The following is an 18,226-nucleotide window of genomic DNA, read 5'->3' as shown; positions in this document are numbered from 1 at the left end:
TGCTAACAGAGTAGATCTTAAAAGTTGTCATCACAAGGAAAAAAAATTCTATAACTGTATGGCATCAGATATTAACTAGACTTACTGTGGTGATCACTTCGCAATATATACAAATATCGAATCATTATGTTGTACCCCTGAAATTAATGTTAACGCTGTATGTCAATTATATCTCAATTAAAAAAAGTCATATGTGTAAGAATCATATGGTACAATAGTGAAAATATAATGTTTATTAAGATAAAGGTATGGTGTTCAAAGAGAAATAAGTCTACAAATACTTTGTGATTTAAAATTCAGTAAGTCAAGATAAGTGGTAAATATTATTCTATCTTCTAAAAAAATCAATTTAGACTATAAAGGTCACATTTTAAAAATAAAAATACTTAAAAATATATTAAACACCATTTCTCAGATACACTAGTCTGAAAGACATAAAGTCATCTTATTTTTAAGCATTAGTAAAACTGTTAAAGGGTATTTACAATTATATAACTTTAAAACAGTATGGGGAAATAAAGGGCTAGACTGTATTAAAGAAAATAGCATTCTGGAGTTCACATTTTCACTTATTCTCACAAATGATTTCACTTGTAATAATCCCAGTTAAAACAATTAAATGATGAAAGTTACCATTTAGAAGAAAATTAGTTAGGCAGGAGGAAGGTCTACTATTTACATCTACAGGTGAAATTCGATAAGCGCCAGTGCAATAGTGTAATTCTGAAATAGAAGAAAACACATTTGAAAGAATATAAAGGAATATTTCCACAATTAAAAGAGAAAAGAAACTTGTTCCTTAAGACTTTAAAATACTGAAAAACAAAAATTCAAAAAGAAACAGATTAATGATCCCCACATAATACTTAAAGAACTTTTGATTTATTCTTTTCTCTTTCAATTATTTTTAAATACTTACCAATGTTATTGGTCCTTGGTGTGCACCACTTCAATGTTATCGTTTCTTTAAAGGAGCCTTCCCTACTGCTGCCACCTAAGTGGGTATCACCTTTAGAAATAATCAAAGAAACAGTGACATTACTAAATAGATCACAAACTTCCAATTATTTACTCAAGATTTCCAAAAACGTTTAAGCTCTGTAAGAGAAAATACCCCTGGGAGAACATCTTTTTTTAGAAAGACTCCTAAAAATATACCAGAGTATGGATATTAACCATGATTAAAACAAATATTTAATTTTCCTCCAAATTTCTCAATTAGTTTAATCCTTTCAGTCACTGCACTGCAAGTCAACAGCAAAAACTTTTTAAATTTCAAGAACCTACACCTGCTCCCCTCTGACACCATTAAATGATAAAATAACATGGATAAATCCTCAAAGAAAGCTTCAGGAATCTAAGATGCATGACTGATTATACTGAATCCTAATAAATGTACTAGAAGAAATATAAAACAAGGCATCTAGAAAGTAAATACATACGAAGATATAACAGTGAGCATTTTCTGCCTTTATGGAGTCTAGGGTAATAAGATTATAATAAAATAACAATAAACAAATGCAAAACTATAAAGTTGACAAAGCTTTGAAGGAGATGTATACAGTGCTATGAACATCTTTACAAAGAGACGTGACCTGTTCCGAGACATCAGGGAAGGTTTCTTTGAGAAGTGAAAACTAGTCTGAGTTTGAAGAGGATGAGTAGAAATTAAGTCAAGAAATAAAGGAAAGAGTATTCGTGCAAAGGAAAGAGCAGACACCAAGACACTGTGGCAGGAGGAGGGCGTGAAGAGTTTCAGGTCTGCGTGGCCGAAACACAGAGAGGAAAGGAGTACGCTGTGAGATGAGAATGGAAAGAAGGCGGGGCAAGACAATGCAGGGCCTTGTAAGACATTTAAACAGTTTTGTCTTTATCCTAAGGGCAAGAGAAAAGCATTAGAGGGTTTTAAGCTAAGGGGAACAAGGTCAGGATTAGCATTTCTCAAAGCTATTCTAGCTAGCAGGTCAAGAGTGGATACAGACAGACCATTTTAGGAAGCTACTACGGGATACTAGGTAAGAAAATAAAAGAGGCTGAATTAGGGAGATGGCAATGGTGGTAGAGGTGGATGTATGTGAGAGATACTCAGTAGATAAAAATCAAGAAAATGTGATGATGGATTAGATATGAAGCTGAGACAGATGTCTCAAAGATGACTCTCATGTTTCTGTCTTAAATAACCGGATAGGCAACAGGGTCATGCACTGAGAGAGTGAACACTAGAAGACAAGTTCAGGGGCAAAGCTTTTAAGTTGCTTTGGGTATGTTGAGTTTTAGGTGCTTGAGAGACATCTAATAGATATAATTAGGCAGCAGAAGATATAGATCTGGAACTTAGAGAAGATATCTGGGCTAAATAGGAAGGCAACTCACAAAATCCAGCTCTGATGTCACCTCCTCTGTAAAGCTCGCCTATGTAACCCACTGTGTTCCCACCACACTCTGTTCCTGTTGCTACCATAGCATTTTACACATGGTGTCCATGTGTCATATATCCAACTAGAGGTCAAATCAACAACTATTTTAGAAAAACATTTGGGGTTACAAAGGATATTTTTAACATTTTTTCTAAGTCTTAAAAATAAGTATTTTAAAAGTTGATATTACCTCACAGGTTCTTAGTAATTTCTACATATTGTATTTTCAAAAACAAGTTCTCTACATTCCTTCGTAAAACATTAATATATCCATTACCTTAATAGTTTTTCTCCTCTCAGAAATCCATATTAGCTTAATTCCAAGATTCCTCATACATATAACAAATGTTATGATTGGCTTACGGTATTAACACTTTAGAAAAGAAGCATACAACATGATCAAAGGCAACCATTTAATTCTCTGATAGCATCAATTTACATAGAAATCACTGTAAAGAATTTAACCACATTTCAAAACTTAAAGGCATTTCAAAACTTAAAGGCAATTTCATTGAATTTTAGGAATGGATGGGATATTACAGTCCATCTAATCCAGCATCCTTAATTTTAAGTGTGCAAACTGAAGTCTAGAAACATATGGTACTCACTAGCTGGTGGCAAAGCTTTAGCTCAAACTCTTTATCTCCGAACACCAGAGTATTCTCCCCTAAACCATATTGATACTGTTGCAGAAATCACGGTTTTGGAGATGAAACCTACTAATTCAAATAACTTATCGAGGGAAAAAACTAAATTTTAAAACAGCTCATTCTTATCCAGGCAAGGTGTAAGTCTATCGCTCTTTCAACTCAGCTCCTGTTCTTTTCCCTTTCCCCAAGGTGATCTGCCTGCAAAAGAGAAACTACGACATGATTGTAATGGCTATCATTCTCAATATTTGTTCCATTAGCCTAATCTTTCCCAAAGTAAAGACTAATTCCATGGCCATTAAGTGGTGATATTGTCAGATAAGTTTGAAAAGGGATGACCTAAAGTCAATCAGGTTTGTTTACTGAAGAACTTCTCAAAGCTGTTAGTATGCTTTCATATGTTAGATCTTACAAAGGAATACTTTCCAATGTCTTCTACTTACCACTTTTCAGGAAATCTACATGTGCGTCTTTGTGATGAAGTAACTCTACATCATAATTGGCAGATGTGTTAGCATGTTGTTCTTCCTTAAAGCAAAATTTAAAATAACTCGGTTTTGTTTTCAAAATAATGAAGTTATTAATTATTCATTTTGCTTTCTGCTTAAATTGAGATCAAATACGCTCAACGATAATTAGCTATAATAATGGAATAGTTTGCTCAGTAATTAATCTATTTAAAGATGCAACAGTCTTCCACAACAATATGAACTCTATTAAAAAACTACTGACTATATACAGGTAATAAAGTATTTAATGATTTTTCTTACATTATGTCAGAATTAAAATAGATGACTAATCTAGAAATTTTAGAAATTTTTTTTACTCTGAATGCAATACTTTATATACACAAATATAAATGAAATAGTTTATATAAATTGAATGTGAAACAGTTGTTTGAAGGAAGAAATAGCATCTTTAAATATCTACAGTAAGTTAGCAAACACCAACTACATAAAATAGCAAATGTAGACTTATAAACAAGTTTAGTAACTTGTTTCCACTGAGAGTAAATAGGAACTTCCATATTATCTATTTACCAAAAAAAAAGACAAAAACTGAAAGAGAGAGTCACACCAGTGGCACACAAATATGGTCAAATTTAAAAAGCAAGGTGTTAGACATCCTCAGAGTATTTTTCTTATAACTCATGAAATTATATATACTAAAGTACATCTATTATGCTATTTTACTTGTTAACTGCTTCTGCAGCCAAATCATTCTATTAGGTAAGGCTACAAGTTCTATTAAAGAGCCAGCCGACAGCGTGAGGAGGACATTAATAACGAGAAGATTCTCTCTCTCATGCAATTTGGTGTTCATCCTATGGTGGCAAAAAAATGATACTGGACCTAGGAGAAAGCCCATTTGAATTTTTAGATAGAGTGGCTACTTCATATTTGTAAACATAATCAGCAAGATTAAATTCAACGCCACTCAATGAAGACTCATTTAAAGCTCCCTGTGAGCCAGGTGTTGCCGCGCGTGCTCAACAACTTAACGACAACACAACGGAAATGAGCAGCCAGCAACACATTCCTAAGAAAACCCACTAGCAAAATCACAGACTCACATGGATGGCTTTTTGGCTAGAGTAATAAACTTACTTAAAACTACGAGCTATTTTCCCCTAGTTAGACCTATTAGTTACAAACACCTTTATATTGGGTGGGCAGGAACAAAAATATAGAAAGTACAAGATTCACTAGAATACACCAAGTAATTAAAATCTAATAACACAACTGTCAGAAAAAGAATCACAGAAAAAGGAACTATTTAAGACAGAGATTATATTTTGATGAAAATAACAAGAACATAATTAAAAACAAAAAAGCTGATATAGAGTGTTCTTATTAGAAAGAAAAATACAGCATTTTGTTCTGTGATCCTTTCTTGTTGCTTTTCAGCATTTACTGACCTGGTCAAGGACACTGAATGTGGGCTAGCAAAACAGAAAATATGATATGGGGAGAACAAGTTAAGGTTCAATTAAAATAAATAATATACGTCAAACAAATATTTAAAAAGCAAAGCAGAGCTTCCAAAATAGGAGGAAAAAGAACTGCCTACCTTCATTGGAATATTTGTAATAGTAGTTGAAGCCAAGTCGAAATGTTGCTGCACTAAAATATTTAACTTGGTAGCAAGATGCCGTCCTGCTCGAACACTGTGAACTTCGCTGGTTAAAACAGGAGACAACTACAGAAAAGTTTATAAAAAAAAACCCCACAAAACATTAATACATTGTAACCTAGGGCCAAGTATTTTACTTCAACCCACAAAAATTAAGTATTTTTACTTTTTAGAATTTGGAAAAATAAAAAGGTCCGTAAATTAACCATGATCATATTTTAGCAATAAATTTTCATGCATTCATTCATTCAATAGAGAGGTATTAAGCAAGACTTACTATATTATATGCCAGAAATTGTGTGAGCTATTGGAGGATACAGCAGTGAACAGAGAAAGTCCCGGTCCTCTTGAAACTTGGAGTGGAATAGTCTTTGATTTCAATATATTTTTTAATTTAGAATTTTTACCTCTATTTAGCTATATGCAAAATGGATTTGAAGTGGCCCACAGAAATGCTGTAGAAAAAATACTGCATTTTGCGGAGAGGACAAACCCCTGGGGATAAAACTACTTATTATAAAGAATGTGGAAATCGCCACAAACATCAGGTTTTGTCACCAATAAATGTGATAAGGCAGCCAAAAGTTACTTACAACAAGGTAACAGAAAATTTTACTCATTCTAGGGTAATAAATATTTATCGTAAATAAATTTTTTAGCTATTACAAAGTAAAGCCAACATATTGCCACATTATCAAAAGAGGCAGAAAAAAGGGGCTTAGCATGGAAACCACCCAAAACACAATGAGATGATGACCTAAAAATATCACTTAACTATAAAAAATTCATAGACCAAGGTAATAACTTCACGTTTATATTAAATAATGCTGAAAACCAGAACATAAGAACATACACATTTAATATAATTATATAAACACATATATCTATATTTCTAAACATAGACCACTGATGGAGAACATTATGTGATACAAACCCATTTCACAATCAACAAACTCGTCTCTTCCTTTAAAATTGTTCAAATTTATTTAAAAAGTAAAACCAAGAGGAAAAATCAGTTTTTTACCCCCTCTGGAAGGGTAAAATTAATTTCTTTGTTATTGGAGTATATTTTTGTTAAAAAGTGTACTGCTTTTCTAATGAGAAAAAAGATTTTCATAGAATAAAAATTAAAGCAATTGAAATTCATTACAGTAACTGAAATTTTAGGAACAATACAAATTATGTATGGTTTTGCAATACATTTAATTAAAATAAACATCAACAGGCAAGTAAACAGAAAATACTTTAAATAAACTTACAATTATAACAGAAAGAACCAATCTAGGTGTTTTGCCATACAGATTGCTTTGCAAGTTCATAAATATTTTCTTGACAGAAAATGGTGGCAATGTGATCATTTGAATGCTAACCCTTCTCAGCATTTATTATTATAACTAACAATGATCTTTTCTTCCATTACTTCTGTACTTGCCTCTTTTTTAGGACGATCAGACACAAGGCTGTCTTCACCAACTGGGTAGGTGTGGATCAAAACCAGCTCACACTTCTGAATCTGCATGAGACTTAAAGAGAAACTTTTCACTTAGAACACAGGAAGACATACTACGTAAAAAATTCAGGTAGGTACACTCTTAAAAGTTTAATATACTAAAACAGTGTTTCCCTTATTATAATCAGATACTACTGTTAACACAAAAGCTAAATATTTAGAAAGACTATGTAACTGCTGTACTTGCATGAACATTTAATAAATAATTTATATGAATTTAATTCAAATACAAAAATGATGATTTTCTGTGTGTTTGAAGGACAAAATAAAGGGAAAATTCTTATAATCAGGTATAATTTTCAATAGATAATTGCCACAGAGAAAATGAATATATTGTGTATTAGTTTCCCTTTTACTAATGTTTGTTAAGGACAAAATCAGGCAATACAAACCATTACCTATAATTGGTTATTTCCAAGAATACAGGATTTGTAATGCTAAAAAGTTTCCCCCAACTTTTTATTTTGAAATTTCCAAACCTACAGAAAAGTTGAAAGAAAAGCACTATTCAATGAACACCCATATATCCTTAACCTAGATTCACTAACTGTTAGCTATATTTGATTTCTCCATATATACCTAAATAGACTCAAACTTCTATTTTTACTAAGTCATTTGAGAGTAAGTTGCAGAGGAAATGATACTTCATTCCTAAATACCCCAGCATGCTTCTCCTAATGAGAATAATCCTACTCATTAACAATAACACCAGTACTCCACCTAAGAAAATTAGTAATAATAGCTCACCCTAATATAGACTCCACATTGCAACTGCCTCATACATGTCTTTTATAGCTATTTTCTTTTTAAACAATTCATACAATGCAATTAGTTGTTATGTTTTGATTTGGTACTACTGAATAATGCCACCAACAATTTGCTCATTTTACAAATTTGAAACACAGTAGGGGAGTAAGCCATCAAAACAAATATGCATTACAAATGTATGTATTATTTTATCCTTCTGATCACCTTTCCTGTGGAAAAAAGGAAAATTTTAAAGTGAAAGGGAAAAAAAGTTTCTGATCAAACATACATTTTTTTGACTAATTTGTAGAGCCAGTAGAGAATTTAAAGGAATGCTACCAATTGCTTTCAAATTATTGGAATAACTATAATTAAATACATAGGACTATAAAACGCAATATTTATTTAGTTTATGGATGATACTCACTGATCTGAATTAGCAGCAAGCTTGTTATGCTCGTGAATTGTTTCTTGGACACAGTCCTCAAGCATTCGCACATGACTATCACTAGAGCATAAAAAAGATATAACCAACTTAAAAAAATAAACAGTAAGACAAAAAAATAAACACACACAAAATAAAGTAAACACACACTATTCAGCTGTAGTATCTTGTTATGGGCACTTAAAATTACTTCAATAAGGACTGTCTTTAGCATGCTCATTCACAATACCAAACAACCAGATGAAAAACTAGTGAGAAAAAAAATCAAATTGACCTACATGATGACAATCTAAATAGTTTTCACTGAGATGAGTCTTTATTTTAGAATTGGATAAAAATAGCTTCAATATTAGAAAGGCCACTTGCAATATGCTTAAATGCTAACATGTTGTCCCTGCTTTTTTAAATAAAAACAGCAATAGGACATTAAAATTCCCTCAGTGAAAGAATTACTGTTGATTAATGTCTCACCTTTTTGCATTAGTAATGCATATTATTCGCCCTCTGTTTCCAACACGCTCTGCATTCTCCATTAGTAGAGTGCGAGCCTCATGCTGGTATTCTGTAATTTTACACAGGGTTTCCACTGCTGCAACGAGACCATGCAGAATACTGCAGCATTCTGGATCTGCCCGTGGATTAGGAGGCCCAACAGCAGCTAATGCTGCCATTAGCTAAGTAAAAGGGAAAACAATTATGTTGACAAGAGTGTGCAGCACAAGTCAGACGAAGGCACCACAAGAAAGAAAATTACAGACCAATGTATCTTTTATGGACACAAATACCCTCAACAAAATACCAGCAAACCGAATCCAGCAACATATAAAAAGAATTATACACCGTGACCAACTGGGACTTATCCCAGGAATGCAAAGTTGATCTGAAGTTGATCTAAAAATCAATTAATGTAAATATCATATCAATAGAATTTAAAAAATCACATGATCATCTCCACAAACACAGAAAAAGCATTTGACAAAATCCAAGACCCTTCATCATAATAAAAACACTCAACAAACTCGAAATAGAAGGGAACCTCCTCAAGCAGATAAAAGGCATCTATGAAAAACCAACAGATAACATCATGGTGAAGACTGGATGTGTTCCCTCTAAGCTCAGAAACAGAAGAAGGATGTCCACTCTCATCACTTCTATTCAACACTGTAATGGAGGTTTCAGTCAGGGCAATTAGGAAAGAAAAAGAAATAAAAGGAATCCAGGTTGGAAAGGAAGAAGTAAACCCATCTCTACATTGCAGATGACTTGATCTTGTATGTAGAAATACCTAAGAAACTCATTACAAAACTTTTAGAGATAATCAGCAAGTTCAGCAAGGTTGCAGGATACAGGATCAATACACAAAAACTAATCATATTGCTATACAATTGGAATGACCGATCCGAAAATGAAATTAAGAAAACAATTCCATTTATAACAGCACTAAAAAGAATAAAATACTTAGGAATAAATTTAACAACAGAAATGCAAATCTCACACTCTGAGAACTACAAAGCATTATTGAAAAAAATTAAAGACCTAAATGAACAGAAACTATCCTATGTGCATGGATTGGAAGACTTAATATTGTTAAGATTACCCAAACTGAACCATAATCCATCAGAATCCCAGTTGACTTCTTGGAAGAAACTGACAAGCTGATTCTACAATTCATATGGAATTGCAAGGAACCCAGAATAGACAAAACAATCTTGAAAAGAACAAGGTAAGAGGACTTTATTTTGTATATGCATAAAGATACTCTGGAAGAATCTATAAAAAACTAACAGTGGTGGGGATAAACAGTGATGTGCTGGCAAACCAGCTCTCCAAAGAGAAAAAAAAGCCCTAATTTGTAGTGTTTGCCACCATCTATGGTTAAATACTCCCACCATGGCGGATTTCAAGCAGTGAATGCGAAGCTGGTAGGAGAAGTACATACTCAGCTCTCCCAAGTTGGTATAAGCAGGCTCTGGCACACCACTAACTGGGACAGGGGACACGCTGGAAACTTTTTAAGGTTTACCTTTTACTTACACACACACACGTATATGTATAAATGACTATATAAAGGAGAACGCAGGAGAAAGTCAATAAAAAGTAGCTTGTTAGAGGAGGAGTGTTCCGGTCCTGGGGAAAGCAGCAGAAAGAACACACAACTTTTGGAGTCAATAAACATGGATTGAAATTTGGCTCTGCTTTTTTTTTTTTTTTTGTGAGGAAGATCAGCCCTGAGCTAATATCCATGCTAATCCTCCCTTTTTGCTGAGGAAGACTGCCTCTGAGCTAACATCTATTGGCAATCCTCCTCCTTTTTTTTTTTTGTCCCCAAAGCCCCAGTAGATAGTTGTATGTCATAGTTGCACATCCTTCTAGTTGCTGTATGTGGGACACGGCCTCAGCATGGCTGGACAAGCGGTGCTTCGGTGCGCGCCTGGGATCTGAACTTAACCGCTAAGCCACGGGGCGGCCCGGGCTCTGCTTTTTAATACTGTGTGACATGGTCAATCTCTCCTAGCCCTTTTCCTAATCTGAAAGTGAAAACAATAACAGAACCTGTCCCACATTAGTGTGACACTTTCAAACTTCAGTTAATTTAGCCAACAAGAACAAGACCCAAACTCCTGAAGTCTGACAATTTTTTTGTAAGGAAATTTAAGATGTATAGGATCAAGTTATGTGCTGTAACAGAAAGAGCCCTGGACCCAGGTATATAAGTCTAACAACCTCTGGCCCCTATAGGCTTCAGTTCCTTCACCTGCACAATGAAGGAGTTGAAGCAAAAGATGTCTACCATCCTTCCAGCCCAAACATTCTTCGATCAATCTACTTCACTTGTTACTCATGGCTATTCACAACAACTAAGGAAAGGAATGACATGAATAACTAAAACTAAACGTTAAATAGATTAACACGAACAAGGTTATACCTAATTTATCCAAAATGTCAATTATTTTATATCATGTCAAACACCAGTAATGCGTATATAGTTGCCTTCACCACTGGAGTTCCCCCTTCTGTTCACAATCTAAAAGTAATGAGTGTGATATAATGTGCCTTCACCTTCAGAAAGCAGAGGGGAGTGGTAATTCTCTTATGATCAGTATACCTTCCGTTATCAAAAGCACACATTTCACTGCACTGCAGAGATGCAGTAAGGAAAATCTATACAAATTTGTGCTTATTTTTATTCATATACAACTAGAGAGGCTTCAACCTTCTTTCACAGTACCTCTTGAAAGAAATAAAGCAGAATACATGCCCTTTCAAAGACAGTACAGGGGTAATGTATGGAATCCTTAATATTATTTTTTCAACTAATAAAAGAATAAAGAACATTCTGGAGTGATATAAATGCAAAGCTAAACCAATAAAAGCCTTCTTAATATTATTTTTTCAACTAATAAAAGAATAAAGAACATTCTGGAGTGATATAAATGCAAAGCTAAACCAATAAAAGCCTACACCTTGAGTGAGTTATCTCAAAAGAATGAAAGGTTAGATATGTTTACATATTATAATATTAATCACAATGTTTTAAGACCAAACACTGTGATAAACACATTTTCTTTAAAAGCATTTCATTTAAAACACATTTGAATGGGACTAGTCCATTGAATGGCATCCATTAACAGAAAAAGTTTAATCCATTAACAGAAAAATTTTAACAAGAAATAATTCCAATAATGTATTCAATTATTTCACGAATGCCTGTCTCTCATGTTCATACTCATTGGTGAAGAACCTGGTAGACTGAGATCTTCTATCCAACTAAACAATGGCAAAGAACATAATCTGCCACAGTCAGTATCCTTAGACAAATAATGTTCAAAAAGCATAAACTTGATGGATTGAGCATGGGTCTATTTCTGCTCCCTCCTAAAACTCCACTAAAACTGTAGTAAAGGAATTTAATTTAAAAAAGCATAAACCAAAGCTAAAAAAAACCCATAAACCCACAAAGACAAACAGAATGGGGGAGACAACAGGAAACAAGAGATATCAATAAGAATTTATCAAAACAGATGCAGGAATGGTAATGGGCTTATAGGACTAAAAAAGCTGAAATCTAAGTGCCTACGGGGGGGGGGGGGGGGAAGGCAAGATGATACATCCTTCAGAATCCAGAAGTTCAGGAACTGGAGGCATCAATACCACACAAAACAAGGGTAAGACAAGATACTGAAAACTATGAATGACCTGAAGTCAGTATAAGGAGCAACTTGACTCCCAGATCTTACACTCTACCCATGTAAGTGACTATCTTTCCTCGATGACCCCAGATACAGAATCCCATTCACTGGAAGAACTGAACTAGAAAAGTATCAAGCATGGATACCATGAAGCATAGCAGAGTGTAAGGGTAAGATACTAGACCAGTGCTGCCCAACAGATCTTTCTGTGATGATGGAAATGTTCTGTATGTGTGCTGACCAATACAGTAGCCACTATCCACGTGTGGCCTACTGATCATTTGAAACATGGCTAGTGCTACAGAGAAACTGAATTTTTTATTCTATTTAATTCTAATTAATTTAAATTTAAATAGCAGCTATTTAATAGCTAATAGTAGCTACATATGGCTAGTAGCTACTACATTGGACAGCACAGTACTAGACCAAAAACAGAAAGACTGAGTGAAAGTCTGCCTACTGGATCTACTCTCTCCTCTGGTTCCCAGAGGGCTGATAACCAAGTTTATAGCATCCAGGTAGAAGAGTGGAAGATCTTCTCCAGAGACCCTGAACAGTGCCAGAGAGGTGATCTGTCGATTCTGACATCTGGAGGTGTCCCAGGGAAAACAATTAGATTAAACCACAGTGAAGCCCAGTCAGCAATACCTATTCCACAACATGCAGATATTCTAATCTGCTATTTAATGCCTTGCTTTTAAACAAGATTGCACAGCTAAATATCAGCAGGCATTTAAAAAAAGCCTCAACATGAAAAGAACTCTGAGAACACAGAGATCAAAAGAAAACTGCAAGTTTTCTATTGTTTTCAAACTATTAATACCTTCAGATTAAAAAATTATACCCAAAAACAAGAAAAATATATGACAAAAATGGACATAATTAGAGCAGAAGTAAGAGTTCTCGGAAATTAAAAATATGATCAAATAAAAAATTCCATATAAGGGTTAAAAGGAAACAGGTAAAACGCTCAGAAAGTAGAATAACAATGAGAGGACCAATGAGAAAAAGAGTAAGGAATTCAATCTGGGAGGTCCAACATCCCACTAAAAGGGATTCCAGAAAGACACAGAACACAGAGATGAGAAAATTATCAAAGAAACAATATAGGGAAATCTTCCTGGAGAATATAAAGCCTAGCACAGTGAATGAGAAAAGACCAACACCCAGGCATACCACTGGGAAATTTCAGAACATAAAGGGGAAAAGAAAAGATTCTAAAAGGTTTCAGAGAGAAATTATGACGAAAAATGATATTGGACTCCTCAACAACACTAGCAGCTTAAAACAGTGGAATAGCGCCCTCAGAATTTTGAGGAAAAAGTTATTTCCAACTTGAAATTTCTATATCCCAGTTATTAATAAAGCGTAAGGTAAGTTATAGGAATCCTGGAAGTTATAGTCTACCAAAACAAGAGAGTACACAAAGACACAGAGGAAAAAAATTGGGATCTGAAAAACAGGGAGAGGAGGATGACAGCAGTGTGCCGGGCCTAGAAAGCAGTCAGTTCAAACTGGAGCAGAAGACTGTGCTCCACAAGTTTTTCAAGGAAAAAAAAAAAAATCAAACTGCTAACTTCTAATACATCTATCATAAAAAATATTGAGAAGTTTTATACAGACATGAGGAAAAGCAGCAACAGATACACAGAAAACTAAACAAATTAAGAACAAAAAGGAAATGATAAATTCTAGGAATAAACAAAAAGTTGTATAAGAAAGGAAATAATACGTAAGTCAAATCATTATGCTGTATACCTCAAACTTATACAGTGCTGTATGTCAATTATATCTCAATAAAACCTTAAAAAAAAAGAAAGGAGATAATCACATACACTACTTGGCTTAGCAGTGAATAACACTTGATGTAGACGTTATAATGCAAACGTGGAATTTTGAATTAACCAAAAATCCTGCTATAACAACATTGAGAAAATGAGGGAAGAGGGAATATAAAAGGTAAATCCGCATTGACAATAATGATAAATAAAGTTTAAATTGAGAACTCTACAAATAGCAGTAAAAACATGTTATTTAGAAATATGGAAGTAAATACTAGCTGAACTAAAGACTTGAAACTTTGCTTCTAGGAAGTGGGGAAAGACTGGAATGGAGATAGCTCTTTTTCTTTTAGTATTAGTTGGTGTTTTAAAACTATGTACAAATACAACTTGATAAAAAATTTTTTTAATCATTTTTTAAGAAAGTATTACCACATTCAGATAATTTCTTAAAAAGGCCACAGGTCAAAACCTAACCATACCTCCTGCAAATTTTGGTCTTCTTGAGTCCAAGAATTTAAAACATGTGCTCCAGAGTCACTCACAATGAAATTCACCTAATGAATTTTAAAGAAATAATTAGTATGCAACTCCAATTCCACTCAATCACATCATATTTAAAATAATATGCAGTCTCTAGCAGTGGTTTGCTGATTGTTTCATTCATTCATTCATTTCATAGTTATAGAACACCTAGTACATGCCAGGTGCTATTCTTGGCACCGGGGCTACGGGAATAAGGTGATGAATAAAGCAGTTCTGTTACTCACAACGTGGGGAAGCCCAGGGTTGCAGGGGTGGGGGGTAAGATGGAGGGCAGTGCAGGGAGAATACAAACAAATAAATAAGTGAACAAGATAATTTCAGAGAGTGATAAATGCCTTGAAAAAGAAGTTGGTTAGCTACTTTAGGTTGAGCAGTCAAAGAAGTGGCAACTGAGGGGAATCCAAAATGACCAAAAGAAACCAGCCACGGACAGAGCTGGGGGTAGAGAATTCCAGATACAGCGAACAGTAAATGCAAAGGCCTCTAAGTGTGTACCCTCAAAAGGGTGAAGGTCAGAGCAGGCAGAGGGGTAGGAGATAAATTCAGAGAAATAGGCAGCAGCCATATCACATAAGGCATTGAAAGTCAAAATACTGGATTTGGACTTCATTCTAAATTTTAAAGTAAAATGCAAACAAAAATATACTATCAAGTAAGATGACAATGACAGTAAGGATATATTAGAAAATACATCAAATGATGACCATGTTCCCTTTTGGGAAGAGGGTGAGATTATTTCTTTCCCCTGGACTATATGATCTAATCTGTGATCTTTTTTCCTAATATCCACGAAATACTAGTTCTGCTTTCCCAGTAAGTTTGATAAGCAGCCTTCCCTCCTAAGGTTTACCTGACAGGGACATATTTTAGTAGCCATTTTATTTACACTATCTCATTAAAATTTACAACAATCATAGGAAGTAGGTGTTACGCTTACATGGGAGGAAACAGAGACTTTGGGAAATTAAGCAATATGATCAAGGTCACAATGCTGGTAGCTAATGATGCCAGGATTTGAACCAAAGCGCTATATCACTACATTAGCGTTCCTCTCATGCCTTTTTTTACCCGACATAATGCACAATTTACAGAGGAATTGTGCATTATTAAATTTTAATTTGGAATATATAGGAATGCATAATGTTAGACTCTCTATGTTCAGCCTTACTGTTACTGCCCTGCCTGTCCCAGTTTAAGAACTGGCAAGGGCCCAGCCTAGGCTGCTCCAAATGAGACAGAAAGCAAATCATCCACTTGTGGCTAACCAAATGACTCCCAAAATAAAACAGTGGAGATTCTGAAACCTGAAGATAATCTGCATACTTGAAATTTCTATCAATCTGCAATTTCTCTTCTTATTGACAAAAATAATTTCCGCTTGGCATTCTCAAGAGCAGTTCTTTCTAACATGGCCAAATCCTGCAGCAGTTCCGTACACAGTCACTAAAACTATAAGCAGCCAGCCTGCTTAGGTTCAACTTCTGGTTCTGCCTCTAACTAGCTATGTGACTCAACACAAGCTTCCTCTCTTTACCTCAGTCTCTGCATCTCCAACACAGCAGTAATAAGACTGATATTCAGATGGTACTTACCAGGACATTCTGACAACCTGCTTACAGCCAACATCCCTTCTGCTTAGGCTGGCAACAGTTTTCAATGGTCACTGCCTGTTCCATCTGGTTATTATACACTTTGAATATTATTCCAGTAATTACAGTGGCTACCTCACAGGATTTTTGTGAGAATTAAAGGAGTTAATAAATATGAAGCACTTGGTAACATGCCTGGTACATGTAAGTGCTCCATAATTGTTAGCTGTTATTACTGTTGCTGGCCCTAATTAAATTCATATAACATATTAATCCCAAAGGAGAATACCACATACCATATTTTTAAAACAGTAAACAGTTTTAACTCAAATCTATAGCAAAGTCATATATAAAAAATGTAATAGGCAGTTAAGTACATCCCCAAAATCATGATTTTGCTTGTACTTCACACTTACCAGCTTTTTGAAAGGAAATATATCATACATTATCCTACAATATTCCATGGAAGATTCTACTGAGCAAGTCCACAATGATTTAGATATGGGGGCCAAAGGGATGATTCCTTGGGTCCTGTTCTTCACCAACATATCAAACTCGACATGCTGTCTGCATGATTCTGCCATGTAAGGGCAGTGATCCACAACAAATACTGTTTTATGAGATTCAGAAAAAATCTTCATTTTGTTTTACCCTGTAAGAGATAACATAGGTTAGCCAAATGTCTTATACATAATACTTAATATCTTAAATTATTTCTAATTAAGTGTCTTTTTCTCAAGAAGACCTGGTAGAGAAAACGAACAATCAGTATTCAAATAAGCAATTTATCCAACAAAGAACAAGATTTCATGAGGTCATGACCAGAAAGTAACTATCAATTCAAGAAATCAGCTACACCATATTAACTGTCACTCTACAGGCACAGGCAAAATTACAGTCCATACATATTTTTGGCTTTTTGAATAAACTTAAAATCGTCAGAAGAAAATATTTTACAAATAATTGTACTTGATTCCCTTACCTAACACCAAACATAATAAACGACAAATACTCTTCAAATATTCTTTTCATGATCCTTGTTAATTGACGTAAACCACATAGAAACCCCCAAACTAACCCCAGTCAGATGTGGGCTTCCCTCCAAAAAGTCTCAAGACTTCTGAAAGAGGAGGGAGGGGGGAGGAACGGGAGAATTAACAGGAAAGAGGAGTGACAGCAAAAGGAAGGCCCAAAACATAATAAACATCTCCTAAGATAACTACATATCGGGTCTTTGCGTTAGCATAAGAACTTCAAATTCACACTCCCCCTTAGCTTTTGAAACACCATAGTAATTTACCTGGTAGAATAGAAAAACTTAGTTGCTACCATCACATTGGTGGGGAGGAGGAACTTTTAAAACTTTTTCTTATAAAAACTCCCTTGCTTCGCTAATAATATCTTATACAGAATAGACAATCCACATTCAAGAAGCACATGGTAAGCAGAGCAAAAGTGCTCATCAAAACGAACCGAATTTTTACGCGCCAGCTATTTTCTTCTCCTGTTTTCAAACGCATTTCCCCTTCTCGCAAAACTCTTCTTTGAGAAAGCTAGACACGCTCTGCTGGAGGATGAGGGGTGGAAAATACAAGGTGAGTGGACAGGGAAGACCTCAGGATCGAGGTTCGCTTACTTTCGTGCCTGGTCCTGCAGTGAAAACGAACAGAGGCTACGGACCACAGCCTCTCTGGAAAAGCCTGCTGGCTGGGTGGGAAGGGTCAGCGCACAGTCAGGACAGTCTGGTACCAAAGACAGGGGACTATGCTTTCCCCGCTCATCTCCTAGCACACCGGTCCTTCCCAGGCTTCCTAAATGTAGGAGCGCGCGCGCGTGCGCATGAACACAAATCCGCACACACTCGGTCTCGCGCGTGCGCAGACTCTTCCACAGCGCCGCCAAGCTGCCCTTCCCCCTCCGTGGGCCAGACGCCCAGGTCGCTGAATAGGAAGAGGGCGGAGCCAAGAAAAAAAATGCCTCCGACCATCAAGACTTTTCTACCGGCTAATTTTCCCAATCACTCATTGCGAAGATTGACCCGGGCAACCTGACAGCCTCGCCAACACCGAAGTACCAACCATAGCACCAGCTAAACCAGCCACGGTCCCTTACGCACAAGGCCCTCCCACCCGGTCTCCCCTTCCCGGTCTCTCAACCCAGGCCAGTTTCCTCTGGCAAAGCTCGCGAGACTTTGCGAGAGGCCAAGCAAGAGCCTAAG

General features: G+C 35.4%; 1 protein-coding gene across 2 annotated transcripts in view; it reads right to left on the bottom strand.

Moving 5' to 3' along the window:
• Positions 1–18,123, bottom strand: part of INTS13 (integrator complex subunit 13) — a 29,484-nt gene extending 11,361 nt beyond the window's left edge. For both annotated transcript variants that reach the window (XM_058558616.1, XM_058558615.1), the window contains exons 1-10: positions 17,645–18,123; positions 16,425–16,660; positions 14,356–14,430; positions 8,374–8,576; positions 7,885–7,965; positions 6,633–6,723; positions 5,138–5,266; positions 3,511–3,595; positions 920–1,009; positions 634–723 (exon numbers count right to left, since the gene is read on the bottom strand). In XM_058558616.1, coding sequence (XP_058414599.1) covers positions 634–723; positions 920–1,009; positions 3,511–3,595; positions 5,138–5,266; positions 6,633–6,723; positions 7,885–7,965; positions 8,374–8,576; positions 14,356–14,430; positions 16,425–16,649 — 1,069 coding nt within the window. In that variant the 5' untranslated portion in view covers positions 16,650–16,660; positions 17,645–18,123. The remainder of the gene's footprint in view (positions 1–633; positions 724–919; positions 1,010–3,510; positions 3,596–5,137; positions 5,267–6,632; positions 6,724–7,884; positions 7,966–8,373; positions 8,577–14,355; positions 14,431–16,424; positions 16,661–17,644) is intronic.
• Positions 18,124–18,226: the final 103 nt, after the last annotated feature.

Source organism: Diceros bicornis, chromosome 17 (assembly GCF_020826845.1).
Source record: "Diceros bicornis minor isolate mBicDic1 chromosome 17, mDicBic1.mat.cur, whole genome shotgun sequence".
Classification (NCBI taxonomy): domain Eukaryota; kingdom Metazoa; phylum Chordata; class Mammalia; order Perissodactyla; family Rhinocerotidae; genus Diceros; species Diceros bicornis.
Note: the sequence above shows the minus strand (reverse complement) of the source record. Positions and strands in the feature narration are given on the sequence as shown.